The sequence below is a fragment of the Festucalex cinctus genome, chromosome 2 (assembly GCF_051991245.1).
Source record: "Festucalex cinctus isolate MCC-2025b chromosome 2, RoL_Fcin_1.0, whole genome shotgun sequence".
Lineage (NCBI taxonomy): Eukaryota > Metazoa > Chordata > Actinopteri > Syngnathiformes > Syngnathidae > Festucalex > Festucalex cinctus.
The window spans coordinates 30599569-30611850 of NC_135412.1; the positions used below are offsets into that span (position 1 = coordinate 30599569).

At 40.5% G+C, this 12282-nt stretch overlaps 1 protein-coding gene across 2 annotated transcripts; it reads right to left on the reverse strand.

Annotated features, from left to right (window-relative positions):
- Positions 1 to 379: 379 nt before the first annotated feature.
- sonb (SON DNA and RNA binding protein b) lies at positions 380 to 11963 on the reverse strand. 2 transcript variants are annotated; one of them, XM_077514480.1, is made up of 20 exons: positions 11852 to 11963; positions 10759 to 10950; positions 10370 to 10401; positions 10111 to 10298; positions 9799 to 9962; positions 9493 to 9668; positions 8983 to 9265; positions 8739 to 8908; positions 7218 to 7361; positions 6961 to 7139; positions 6327 to 6461; positions 6139 to 6225; positions 5863 to 6060; positions 5678 to 5788; positions 4250 to 4366; positions 3360 to 3507; positions 3215 to 3283; positions 2789 to 2904; positions 2624 to 2725; positions 380 to 2100 (listed from the first exon to the last, which is right to left on the reverse strand). In XM_077514480.1, exons 1-20 carry the CDS (start codon positions 11932 to 11934, stop codon positions 2023 to 2025), a joined length of 2772 nt encoding a protein of 923 aa, XP_077370606.1. In that variant the 5' UTR covers positions 11935 to 11963; the 3' UTR covers positions 380 to 2022. The 2 variants fall into 2 exon arrangements, with proteins under 2 accessions (XP_077370606.1, XP_077370605.1); XM_077514479.1 differs by having other exon boundaries at positions 8739 to 8911.
- Between the last annotated feature and the right edge of the window lie 319 nt (positions 11964 to 12282).

The window sequence follows — 12282 nt, forward strand, 5'->3', positions numbered from 1 at the left end:
GCCTGCCCTGGCTTTACAGTTACAGCCGCTGTCACTTCAAAGCTAATATGATATCATATAAACTTTGAAGTGACAGAGGCTGTAAAGTTAATTAACATATTAGCAATATGTTAATTAATCCAATTAAAGAGGGGGCATCCATGAAGAGAAACAGAAATCGCGTCTAAGATGCACTTCAAAACAATTCAGATTCAATTAAAATACAATTTGATGTACATCATTACATGATTATTGACTTTATCGGAGGGTTAAGCTTTTGAAAACATTAATCTATGTATCTACAAATCCATCTGCTGAGTGGAAACTGACTGAACCCACGCTGTCTGCATGGTACATCAGTCACTTAAAAAAAAACTGAGGAAAAAAGTGAACCACTATACCAGAGCTTCACAACCTTTATTGAGCCAAGGCACGTATTTACATTAGAAAAAAACAAAACAAAACAAAAAACAGCACTCCACCAAACACAAATGTCACCAAAGTACTGTATATATATTGTGAAATAACAATCTTGTCGCAAATTATTTGCTCAGTGTGAAATGTGGAAATGTTTACACAAAGTTATTATTCTGTTGTATGAACAGCAACAAGTGCATAGGCCAATAACAGTTAACTGCACCTGCCATTATTGGAATACAATTTAATATTTGTGCATTTATGACCGAGATAGATGTATACAATGTTATGTTTCTATATTAAAAACATGGCTTGAAAGGATGAATTGAATTTCATTTCAACAGTGAAATTCATTTGCTATACAAATAAGAGTTGCAACTTTACACATAATTGTACCTTTTGCCATCTAGAGGAACAGCATTTAGTTCTGTCTGTCACTATACAATGCTGGCATAGGTAGATGAACCAAGAGCATTGGTAGGAAATCATTTCGGTTGAATTAAAGTCAAACAGGGATCATTTCCTGCAGCACACCAGATGATAGTTTGAATCATGACACGAGTGCGAGTGTTTCCAAAATGAGAACTTGTAAGAGGGGGGGAAACAGATGTAATACAGTATTTTCACTTGACTTCTACACACACGCACGCACAACACGTGTCCTGCATTGAAGTGGGCTGATTTTGGTTCAAGCCATTATCTTCTTACACAACCCACTCGACTAGTTCCTGTGCGTGCGTGTGCACTCTGGTGTTTAGTGTCATTTTGAGCGATCTGTAATATTACAAGGTAATAAAGTGCTGCCACCTCCTGGTCTGCTTCTATATTAAAATTTTAACCTGTTGCAAAAAGGACACGATCAAAAAACAAAACAGAACAAAAAAAACAACAACAATAGAAACATTCAGGCTTTTCTACCTGCATTTAAGTGTAGCTGCCTCCTTTGTGATGCCACTCACAGGACGGCCCCCAAACACACAATTCCTCCACTGTGAGATATGTGACATAAATAATTTTATTTTTCATACAGTGCATGAGTATGTGTAACAATCTGTTGTCTGTACTACAACGATACTATACAATAGTTTTTGACTGAGACTATATCATAATCCCTGTTGGTGTTTAATTTTAAACTATTTCCCAAGTTGCATGACTTCACCCTGTAGTTGTCAATATACAGCACTGTGCAAAAGGCCACCAAAACTTTTAATAACAGATATTGGCTATTTGCAGGCCAGCCCTAAATAGCGGGGCTCAACTGTAAATATATTGTTTCAAAAAATAACAGTAGACAAAATTTTAGTCTGCCTAAAAGGAAGTCTGCAGCGTGGGACAATCCCTCTGAATCTTTGTCGAAATCAATTCATTGAACAGATTATTATCGTCATTACTCATTTGTAGCCTGAGAAAAGGCCCATTTCCATTTTTACGAGCATATGGATAAAAGTGTGATACCCTTATAGGCTAGCTATTTGTGGAGACCTATTAGTTTTACTGTATATTGTCATTGTAGGTAAAACACATCTAATAGTGGCTTCAGATTTTTACACAGTATTGTATAACTGAAAGAGACTGAAAATGAGGAGACAAAAACAACGGTCACATAACCGGTGGACTGATCGACATCTATGTGGAGAAGAGGGGGCCGGTGGAAGCGGCCGTGAAGACAGGACCAGTATAGAGTCCAGGTCCATCAACGGGAACCTGGTGAACACACACACACACACACACACACACACAAACAAAAACAGCTATGGATGATGTAGCAGACCCAAGGGGATGTGAGTGCTTCGCCTCCCACATAATTCCTGGGGTGCTATTGCACAAACACCACACCGTCGCTCACTCTGAACCTCTGTGTCTGAAATATGGGTAAGTTGTTCCTTAAAAGATGACAGTAGCTTCTATTTCATGATACAGGGGACCCTCGGTTTATGACGGAGCTATGAGTACATAGCATACAATCCCCTGCGTATGTATTGGAACGGCAAACACACTGCCAACACAACCAAAGACTTCTTCAAGGCGACGTGGAAGGTCTTAGAATGGCCAAGTCAACATGTATTTTACCTTTTAAAGATGAGACTGGAGGGAGATTTCCTCAGTTAGCAGCAGGACTCGGATTAGAATTGGAATTTGAAAACACCCCATGGAAAATGGTAGAGTGTTTGTCATGCTTAGGGATGTCCTCCCATCATTCTCATTGGGACCTTGGACTTCATATTACCTCTCCAAGAGCCTGCAGTGCCACTGTTGCCGCCATGGCCTTGGCATGTTTCTTGTTGGGACTGGCTGTTTGGGGCTGATAGTCCGCACCATTCACCGTCACCTGGTGAGTACACAATGCATTGGTGAAAACTGCTAGCCAGCCAACAGCAACCCAGTGATCTACCTTGAAGAGGAAATTCTTGCGATGGTCCGGGCCGCTGTGGTGAACCATGACGAAGTCAGGCTGCGTCATCCGTTTTTTAGTGCACAATTCAATAAGAGCCGACACCGGGTGCTTGCCTGTATGGAACGCATATAACGAAATGAGGATGTCTAGAAGTATAGGGTTTTGGACTATTAAAATACAATAGTGCTGGATTTTTATTCATTGTCAGTACTTTTTGAAATGTATTACTCCACCAACCACTGTATATTTGTGCTGTTTGACACTGACGGAAGAGTAACACCATTTTGTCGGTGTGTGCATGATACATTTCCATTTATCAATTGCAGCCACCTAGTGATCTTAGGAGGTATTACATAACCATGAAAAAAAGGGGAGGAGGAGATTATCAACAAATGTGCCATGTTAGATTTTTTTCCTATTTACCCATGAGGTCCTTGGTTACCACCAGTCCCCCTGTTGGTTTCTGTGGCTTCTCTCCTTCTGCAACCAGGCCTGACTCAAACAGAAAGATGTTTTTTGAATCACCGTTCATCTCAAGCATGGAGGAAGTACTGCAGGACATCCTGACCTTTGCGGTCCACTTTGAAGTCAATGATAATCGGCTCCACGGTCCCCTCACGGTTTCGCCCCAGCCCCTCTCCTGCCCTCCAGCCCATCTTTCTCATCAAAAATTCACCTACGCCGCCTGATACTGGCGCAGCCCTGAGGAATTGGTCCTAAATCAAGACATACGAGGGTTAAGCGTAAGACAGCAAACAAACACATCGAATTTGTAGTTCTTGCGAAGCATTGTGTCTACATGCTCAACAAATTCAAAGGTTATAGGGGGTAGGATGCTTGCGATGGCCCCAGGTTGCGTGCTTGAAAAAATAAATAAGTCAGAGTGCGCAGCAAGTACAAGTATCATATCTGAGATATTGCTTAGTGTTTTTGTTTTGTTTTATTTTTGTTTTTAACACAGCATACGCACACACAGCACAGAGCAAAACTATGAAGTGCAGTGAACAAACTCTAAAGAGACACCCTTTAACAGGGATGAAAAGTGGCTACTCCGGTCTCCGCCCACATTCCAAAGACATGCATGTAGGTTAATTGGGCGCTCTGAATTGTGGTTGTGCTTGTGAGTGTGAGTGGTTGTTCATCTCTGTGTGCCCTGCAATTGGCTGGCAACCAGTCCAGGGAGTACCCCGCCTACTGCCCGAGGCCAGCTGGGATAGGCTCCAGCACCCCCACGATCCCCCGTGGATAGGCTCCAGCACCCCCGTGATTAATGTTCATAAGGATACAATGTTATGGAGAGATGTAATTATAACAATTTTGTAGACAAATATACTATTCATAATTGCGGTGGAGAGTTGGAAGGGCACAAAATATTTGACTCTCCTAGGAGGGGCGTAATAGCAAGTACTGGTCATGGAGAAGAACTGGTTTAAGGTGGAATTGTGTTGCATCTATTACCTTCTTCAGCCAAGCCTGTGGGCCGCTGTTGGACAGCTCCTCCGAGGAGAGGACCTGGGCTCCTGTGGAGCCCGTGAAAAGACCAGGAACAGTGTTGGATTGGGCCCACGCATCCACCTGTTAAAGGATCATTTAAGATGAGCTCACACAGCATATCAACCGATGCTAGGCTAACTAATTTGTATACAAGCACGGCAGCCAAGTGACTTGTGTATGAGTTGAAACCTCAAGAAAATATCTGGACTTCATCAGTTGAGTTGTAAAAATGACTTGTTAATCAACAATTAATTGATCACCAAATTAATCAACTCTTTTGATAATTAATTATGTAATGCTTCAAAGCCAAAATGGTCCAAAGCCTCTGATTTCCGCCTCCCAAAAGTAAATATTCTGATTTCTAACTGTCTACTACTCTCTATCATACCTCTCACCCTGCTTAAAACGGCTTTTCTCAAACTGTATGACAGCATAAATTCTACTACTCATTGATTCCATTCACTAAGCAATGATGTAACTCCACTGCATGTACAATAGATTCTTCCGGTTAGTGAATAATACGGAGATTAACATCTCATTGCACAAATGTAACTCTAACATTGTGACTATTTTCTTACATATAAAACACAACATCTATTTAAAAAATGTCAAATGACAGCTTTCCTATCAATGCTACACTGTGTTGTAGTACATAGGCTTGAACCACTATCGGACAGGAAGGGTGACTGAATGTTGTACTTGGTTCTCTATCTAGTGTACAGCAAAAAAGTAAGTAGTGTTGCAATGTGGTGGAAAATACCTTGTAAACTGACACCCAAGTTTCTGGTAAATTTCGATGGGAAGTTTTAAGGTAGAATTTTGGAAATAACAAGCATGAACACAAAGACTTAGTTTTATCACAAGAAGACATCCATGCAAAATAAAATTAAAAAGCATAACGTTTCAGAGTTAGTGGAAGTTTTGAAAAAATTGCCAAACAACAAATTCTTTCATTGAAAAACAAAAGCAGAAATGTTCAGTAACATGTCTCATTCCCCCGCAACCTAATCCATTAAAACATTTGCAAAAATCATCCCCATCCAAAAATTCCTACAAAGTCCAATTCAAAACATTACATGAAAAGAGCCCCTTTTCTTCCACAAAAGTCTATTTAAAAAAGCATCTTCCCTCAAGCCTCTGAATTTTTGCTCAACCCTTCATGACTCTTCATACTCAGATGTACTTGAATGCAATTTGATTGTTTTAGTCAGTTATTTAAAAAAAAAAACATTCTTCCCCCACCTAGGTTTCCTGTTAAGAGTAAACCTTCAAAGTTTCAAACTTTGACAATTCCCATACATTTGCAACCCTAATACTAAAATAAATGGATTTTTCCCTTGAGTGCATTATAAGAAAGTACAATTGAAAAATACAGTAATAAACATCTACTACCTGCTCTTGGGCCCGGCTAAGCATGCAAATGGCGCTGACGTCATACGGGTTCTCAGCCAATCGCTTCTGAGCTTTGATCCTCTCGCTCACAGCCTGAGAGATGTCGACTGGCTGCAAAGATGAAAGATGTTCAACAAATGTACCGTTTGTGCACCCAACAGCATGTTAATTTGCAGTAACTCAACCTGCGGCGGCGGACCAGGAAACACGCTATCATCATCTGACGCCGATGTCTCAGTCGTCCCCGGCAACTCCTCGGCTTTCGAAGTCTCACTGGTACCTGATGATGAGCTGGCTACTGCCTTGGGAACGGCGGGCTTTGTCTCATCTGGCGTTTTCTCCACTGGAACCCAATCTCCATAGGCGTCCAGTGTCTTACTTTCCTGGATAGCGCACACTGCATCACTTAGAATGGAAAACAAAACAGCCATCACAAGACACTGGAAATCTCTCATGGAAACCTTTTTACGGTGTTGAGATCCTGACGAGACTGGAAATTCTTTTGCCATGCCTGCGTCACTCCGGGCAGCAGGTCGCACAGTCGTGTTCTGAAGGTGAACATGTTGGTGTTATTTCCCCACTAATGAGCCGCAATCAAAGTAACATGTGAATTTACTGTGTCCGTTTGCAAAGTGTGAGTGCATTTTACACTGAGGTTGAAGTTGATGGCCTTATGTTCACGCAGGACCAATCCCCCAAATGGTTTTGCGTCGTCCTCGTCAACCGACACATGAGGCACCGCCACGGGCAGCTCACCTTTGCTGTCCACAATCATCTTGCACTTCTAGAAATACAAGCACACATTGATGCAATCAGAGGCAACAATTTCTCTGCAAGTTAAAATAAAACACATTTTAAAAGAGTGACAATATGTAGGATTAAATTGTCAAATCTCTGGTTCTCAAACTTGGGCCTGGGGACTTCAGGGACTTCAACCGTATTTGGTCAAGTTCCTTTCTATGGAACTGGTCATGAATATTTAGTTTAAATGTTAAAATAATAATAATAATAATAATAATAATAATAATAATAATAATAATAATAATAATAATAATAATAATAATAATAATAATAATAATAATAATTCAATGGAATTCTGGGGTGCACAGGGTAGTTGTTTAATTGGCATTCAGATTAAGAAGAAGTAATTGGAAAAATCGCACCTCTGCAAGGGGTCCCTGTCCCCAAAAAGTTAGAGAAGCCTTCCTTAAACAAAATAATGGCTTCTACCCAAGTCTGCAATATTGTATTCACAGCTGACTCTCTCGAATCTGTGTGCTTACATCTGTGAACTCCTTAATGCTGATGCTGTTGGCCTGCTTTGCTACTTTTTTTTTCACTTCCTCCAATGCCGCATTTATGCTGCTGGAGAGGTTTGCACCAGGAGGTTTGTTGGTTATGGTGGGCAGCGGCAGCAGCGAGGACAAAGTGCTGATGTTGGACAAGGCAGCGGTCATGGTGGCTGTAAAGCAGACGCAGGGAATCATCGACAACTGTTGAAGCGTTAACTTAACATGATTCTTCCAATGAGCATTCTTACCTGCCGTCATCGCAGCATTCATGGCCATGCCTGGAAATGTCAACGGCAGCATGGAGCTTTTCAAGCTGGCGGGGATGGACATACCCACTTTGGCGCACATGGCAGCTGCATTGGCCTTGGCAATTTCCAACAGCTGCTCTTTGCCTGAGGGAAACATAAAAGCCATGTTTCCACCAAGCGGTACAATTCAATTACTGTGACATTTTTGTGACCTTTTTCAAGGGATGTGCACAAATTCCAAAATGTACCACTTTTTGGCACTCCACTGGGGTACCTACAATAGCGGCACAGTCCATGAGTTGAAGCTTGGGGTCCGCAAAATTAGTTTGTCATTGATAGATTATTTAAAAAGAAAAAAAGAAAAAAAGAAGCATCCCTACATATGGGGACTGGAATGCCAAAAAAACCACAAACACAAACCAATTACCGTAATTTCCTGACTGTAAGCCGCGACTTTTTTCACACGCTTTCGTCTTATACAATGATGTGGCTAATTTATGCATTTTTTCTAATGGCCGCCAGGGGCACTTGAGCAGAAAAGGTAAGCGTGAGACAGGTGGAATATATGTGTCGAGGAAGACGCAAGTTTAATGTAACTTCGCGCTTTGTGCAATTAGCATGAACAGACCCTTATCATGGAAAATACAAGGTCTCAGTCTCAGTGACTTTTACCAGCATGTTATTTTTAACCAGCCCTTAGTTACTACCGTATCGCTGCTGTGTTACTGCCGCGTCACAGGCACTGTTTGGAAAGAAAAGCTAAGGTATATTATTAAATGTTTGAAAATTCTTTCTGTGTCCCGTCTGTCTTTGTAAATATCTCATGTTTCAATGTGGGCACGTGCGGCTTATGTATGTACAAAATGCTTTTTCCTTTAGAAATGTACTGGGTGCGGCTTCTAATCAGGTGCGCTCTATAGTACAGAAATTACGGTACTCCTCCCTACCTTAGCTCTGGGGATAATAAAATTCTGGCTGTGTCCGAATGTCCACCCCTATCCACTAAACCCTCATTCACTATACAGTCCCGCACAATATTGTAGCCAAATATATATTGCACTCATTCTGTTTGGCGATTTGGACAGCCAGCTTACTACTTGCTCGTTGACACATTAAGATCTACGACTATTTATTGTCAATAGAAATGTACTGTAATTCCTTAGTTGCACATATTTTCAATTAAAATGAATTATTTCCTTATCATAGAGTTTATGTACGGTATCACTTTGATGCTCACCCTCGGTTCTGCCATTTTGTTTTCCTGCTTGCAATGCATTGTGGTATACATTAACTGGTTGAATGACCATTTCCTTTTCCAAGTGCATTGTGGGTAAGTTTGAGTGCCCTACATTGTTTCCTTTTGGACATTCGGACACCCCTACAAAATGATGTGACCCCACAGTAGTGCACTCAATGCTTCATTACAGTCAGGTTTGGCTGCATTACGCAGCGTGCAGCAGACATAAGTGGCAACTGTGTAGACATGGAGATAATGCATAAAGCAAATTTGTTGTAGCTGACCTAGCTCACTGATTCGTTGAGGGCTGTCATGTTTCCGTTTAGGGGATCTTTTTTTGCGGAGTATGAGCTCAGGCGAGCTGCTTGGCTCTCGTTTCCAGCGGTCCCTCTGGCTATAAGTCCCTCGCCGCCTTCCATCTCGTGACAGAGAACGTGACCTTCGTGACCTCCGGCTTCTGTACAGACCACATGTATTATTTCATTACTGCGACCACAACAAATACTCTCTAACAGACCGGAGACCTACCTCGACCGAGATCGCCTCCTTCTCGAAGAACTCCTGGATCTGGATCTGGACCTCGTCCTGCGAGTCCTATAAGGTGACCGGGATCTCTTCTGCCTCCTAGCTGACTTTTCGTCTTTACTCCTTGATGGGGACTTGGATGACTGGCGCCTTTTTTTTGCAGGGGATTTCCTCACACTGGCTGAGATGTGTTTTGATACCTGCAGCTGTGGCTCAACGGGCTCACCAGTCTGAAGTGACTGACTGGATCGATTTGGCACGGATGGAGGTGCAGCAAAATCTGAAGCTGGAACATCAAACCACAATCAAGGAATAGTTTTTGGATGACCATCAGGTCAAAACGAAATAAAAACCTAAAAATGAAAGAAAGAAAGAAAGAAAGAGAGAAAGAAAGAAAGAAAGAAAGAAAGAAAGAAAGAAAGAAAGAAAGAAAGACATCGACCCATCTAGCCACACATCCATCCATCCATCCATCCATCCATCCATAACAGACAGGGCCATGAAAATTTGTACCTGAATTGTCTCTGCTGGTCTCTGTTGTGGCCTCTGCTGGCTCGTGATTATGGTCTAAACTCTGCAGCTCTATTATGCCCCTTCTTTTAGGACTTGAAGACAGTAGTTGTATAACTTTTGCAGAATCTTGTTTGGACTCTATGGATGGGTCCAAACCACCCCTGTTGTCTAAGGACCTATGCACAGACGCATACAGAATAGACAAGAATATCAAGAAAAGGTATAGGGTTAGGGTTTTCAATGACTACATTTTCAATTGGTTTAGCATTTTTAGACATATTTTAAAATTCCCTCAGCACAGAGTACCTGGATGAGTTGTGGTGACCATGTGAACTGGACCGCGAGCAAGATCTGGATTTTCGCTTGCCAGGTCGAGAACTCCATCTCTCCGGGCTGGAATGTGAACCGTAGGAATGTGAACGGGAACGCCTCCTTTTTCCCTCATCCGCTTTTGCTCCACTTGAGCTGTCCTGGATTGAGAACAGACTAGTTAGTTATTCCCAAGTTTTGACTACAACAAAAACTGATCATGTTAGATCCCAGTTAAGCTTTTTTTATTTATTTATTTATTTAAAAAAAAAAATTATTTTTAATTTTTATTTATTCATTTATTTTTACCTGTTTTGGGACAATATCAGGCAATTCCTCACATGGCCTTGGCAATAAGCTTTGGCCACATTTACTCTTTCTTTGCTTGGTGTCAGAATCAGATGAATTTCCTCGTCTCTCGTCCTTATGCCTCTTTTTCTTCTTCTTTTTCTTTCCTGCTTTGTGCTTGTGACTTCTGGAGCTACTCGCATGATCACCTGAAAAAAGTAAATGCCAAATGTTACACGAGCCAAACTTCTGGTTGATGGAGAGGATAGAAAATACTTACATGGCTGTTCATTATCTGTTGGGGCTCCTTTTCTGCAATAAATAGTAAAACTGAGTTTAATAAACAACACCGTTTATTGTGAAGTTTTATGACGTACTTCATTTCTACATAGACAATTCTAACATAGGTAAGTAGTGGCACTCATATTCACACAACTCAGGAGGTCACTTGCACATCATTGTTAAATCATGTAAGAAGGTACAGAATTGCCACAGCAATCACCTGAAATTCGATGCTGTTTCTCAATATTACAAGCCAATGAGTATCAAACTGATGGTCCAGTGTTGTTGTTTTTGTTTTGTTTTTTAAATTAAAAAAACAAAACTTCACATTGCTTCTTTGAAAATAAAAGCCAGATTGGCAACTGTGATTTAATAAGTCAGTTTTACCTGGAAGGAGCGTCCAATTCTTCAGAATCACAACTGCTCTCGTTTGCCTCCTTCTCTCGTTTCCGCTTCTTCTTCTTACTTTTATGCTTTTTGTGCTTCTTATGTTTCTTCTGTGAATTTGTGTTATCAGTATTTTTGTCTTTATTATCCTCTGAAGTTATTTCACTGCATGCAGCCACACCTGGAGGAGCACTGTCAAGACGATAAGAAATATATGAGGCACACGGTAACGGAATGCAACACGTGGTCTGCATCAAACGTTACGTCCATATACAGGACTGTCTCAGAAAATTAGAATATTGTGATAAAGTCCTTTATTTTCTGTAAAAAAAAATTTTACAAAATGTCATACAATCTGGATTCACTTGCAGGTGTTTTGAGTTAATTAGACGATTCAAGTGATTAGTTGAACAGCCTACTACTTTTTCATGATATTCTAATATTTTGAGATAGGATATTTTGAGTTTTATTTAAGCTGTAAGCCATAATCAGCAATATTAAAATAATAAAAGGCTTGCAATATTTCAGTTGATCTGCAATTAATCCAGAATGTGTGACATTTTTGTTTTTTAAATTGCATTACAGAAAATAAAGGACCTTATCACAACATTCTAATTTTCTGAGACAGTCCTGTAACTATGATCACAATCTGATTTTACATTACATTTAAATAAAGCATCGGCGTAATCATTGGATTCCCATCGTGGGACCAGAACATTAAAAACAGAACAAACAAACTGTCGTATGCAGTGCAGTTCTGAAAACATTGTAAATTACAATAATACCAAGAAATTGAGATATTTCCTTGAACAAAATGTCATGTCGCATTCTAAGAATAAGCAGCTCCATTAACACAGTACACGTTCTGAAGACAGGACTGAATACAACCACGCCGTCATTAGTCTATATATACTTTACTTTATAAGCCCCCAGCACAGTGTTATATGCTGCTATTAACGTTTAGGCAGGATAGACAAGCGTAAAAAACATTTAGCGGCCACTTTTTTTTTTCATAAACCCAACATGTTCGGATTTCAGTTTATTTGCGACACTTGTCTAGCTACGATGCATGCAACACTGAATCTTGACATACGTTTTGTTGACATTCTGGTCTTCAATTTCTCGTATTTTATTCAAAATAAAATCTTGAAAAATTTGCTCTATGTTGGCTGCCATTTCAAAAGCGTACAGCTAAGAGATCCGGGTAGGAACTATCGGGAAGTAACGTTCCGGTGTATGCTTTTGTTTCTCTCTTGTTGGTTGTTGTCTGAGTTCCTTGTTATTTTTCCTCACAATAATCAGCGTTGAAAGGGAATGTCGGGTTATATCTACTTATTTAACATGGATCTCGGAGTACTCACTTAAAAACAACAACACTTTATTTAACTCGGAGTCGTGTTTGCTTTAATTACCCTATGCTAATACTTCAAAAGATGCAAGTTCATTGACAAAGAAGCTGATCATGTGGGGAAACTGGAAATAACATTTCATGGCATATAACGTAGGACAGTACAATCATTGGAT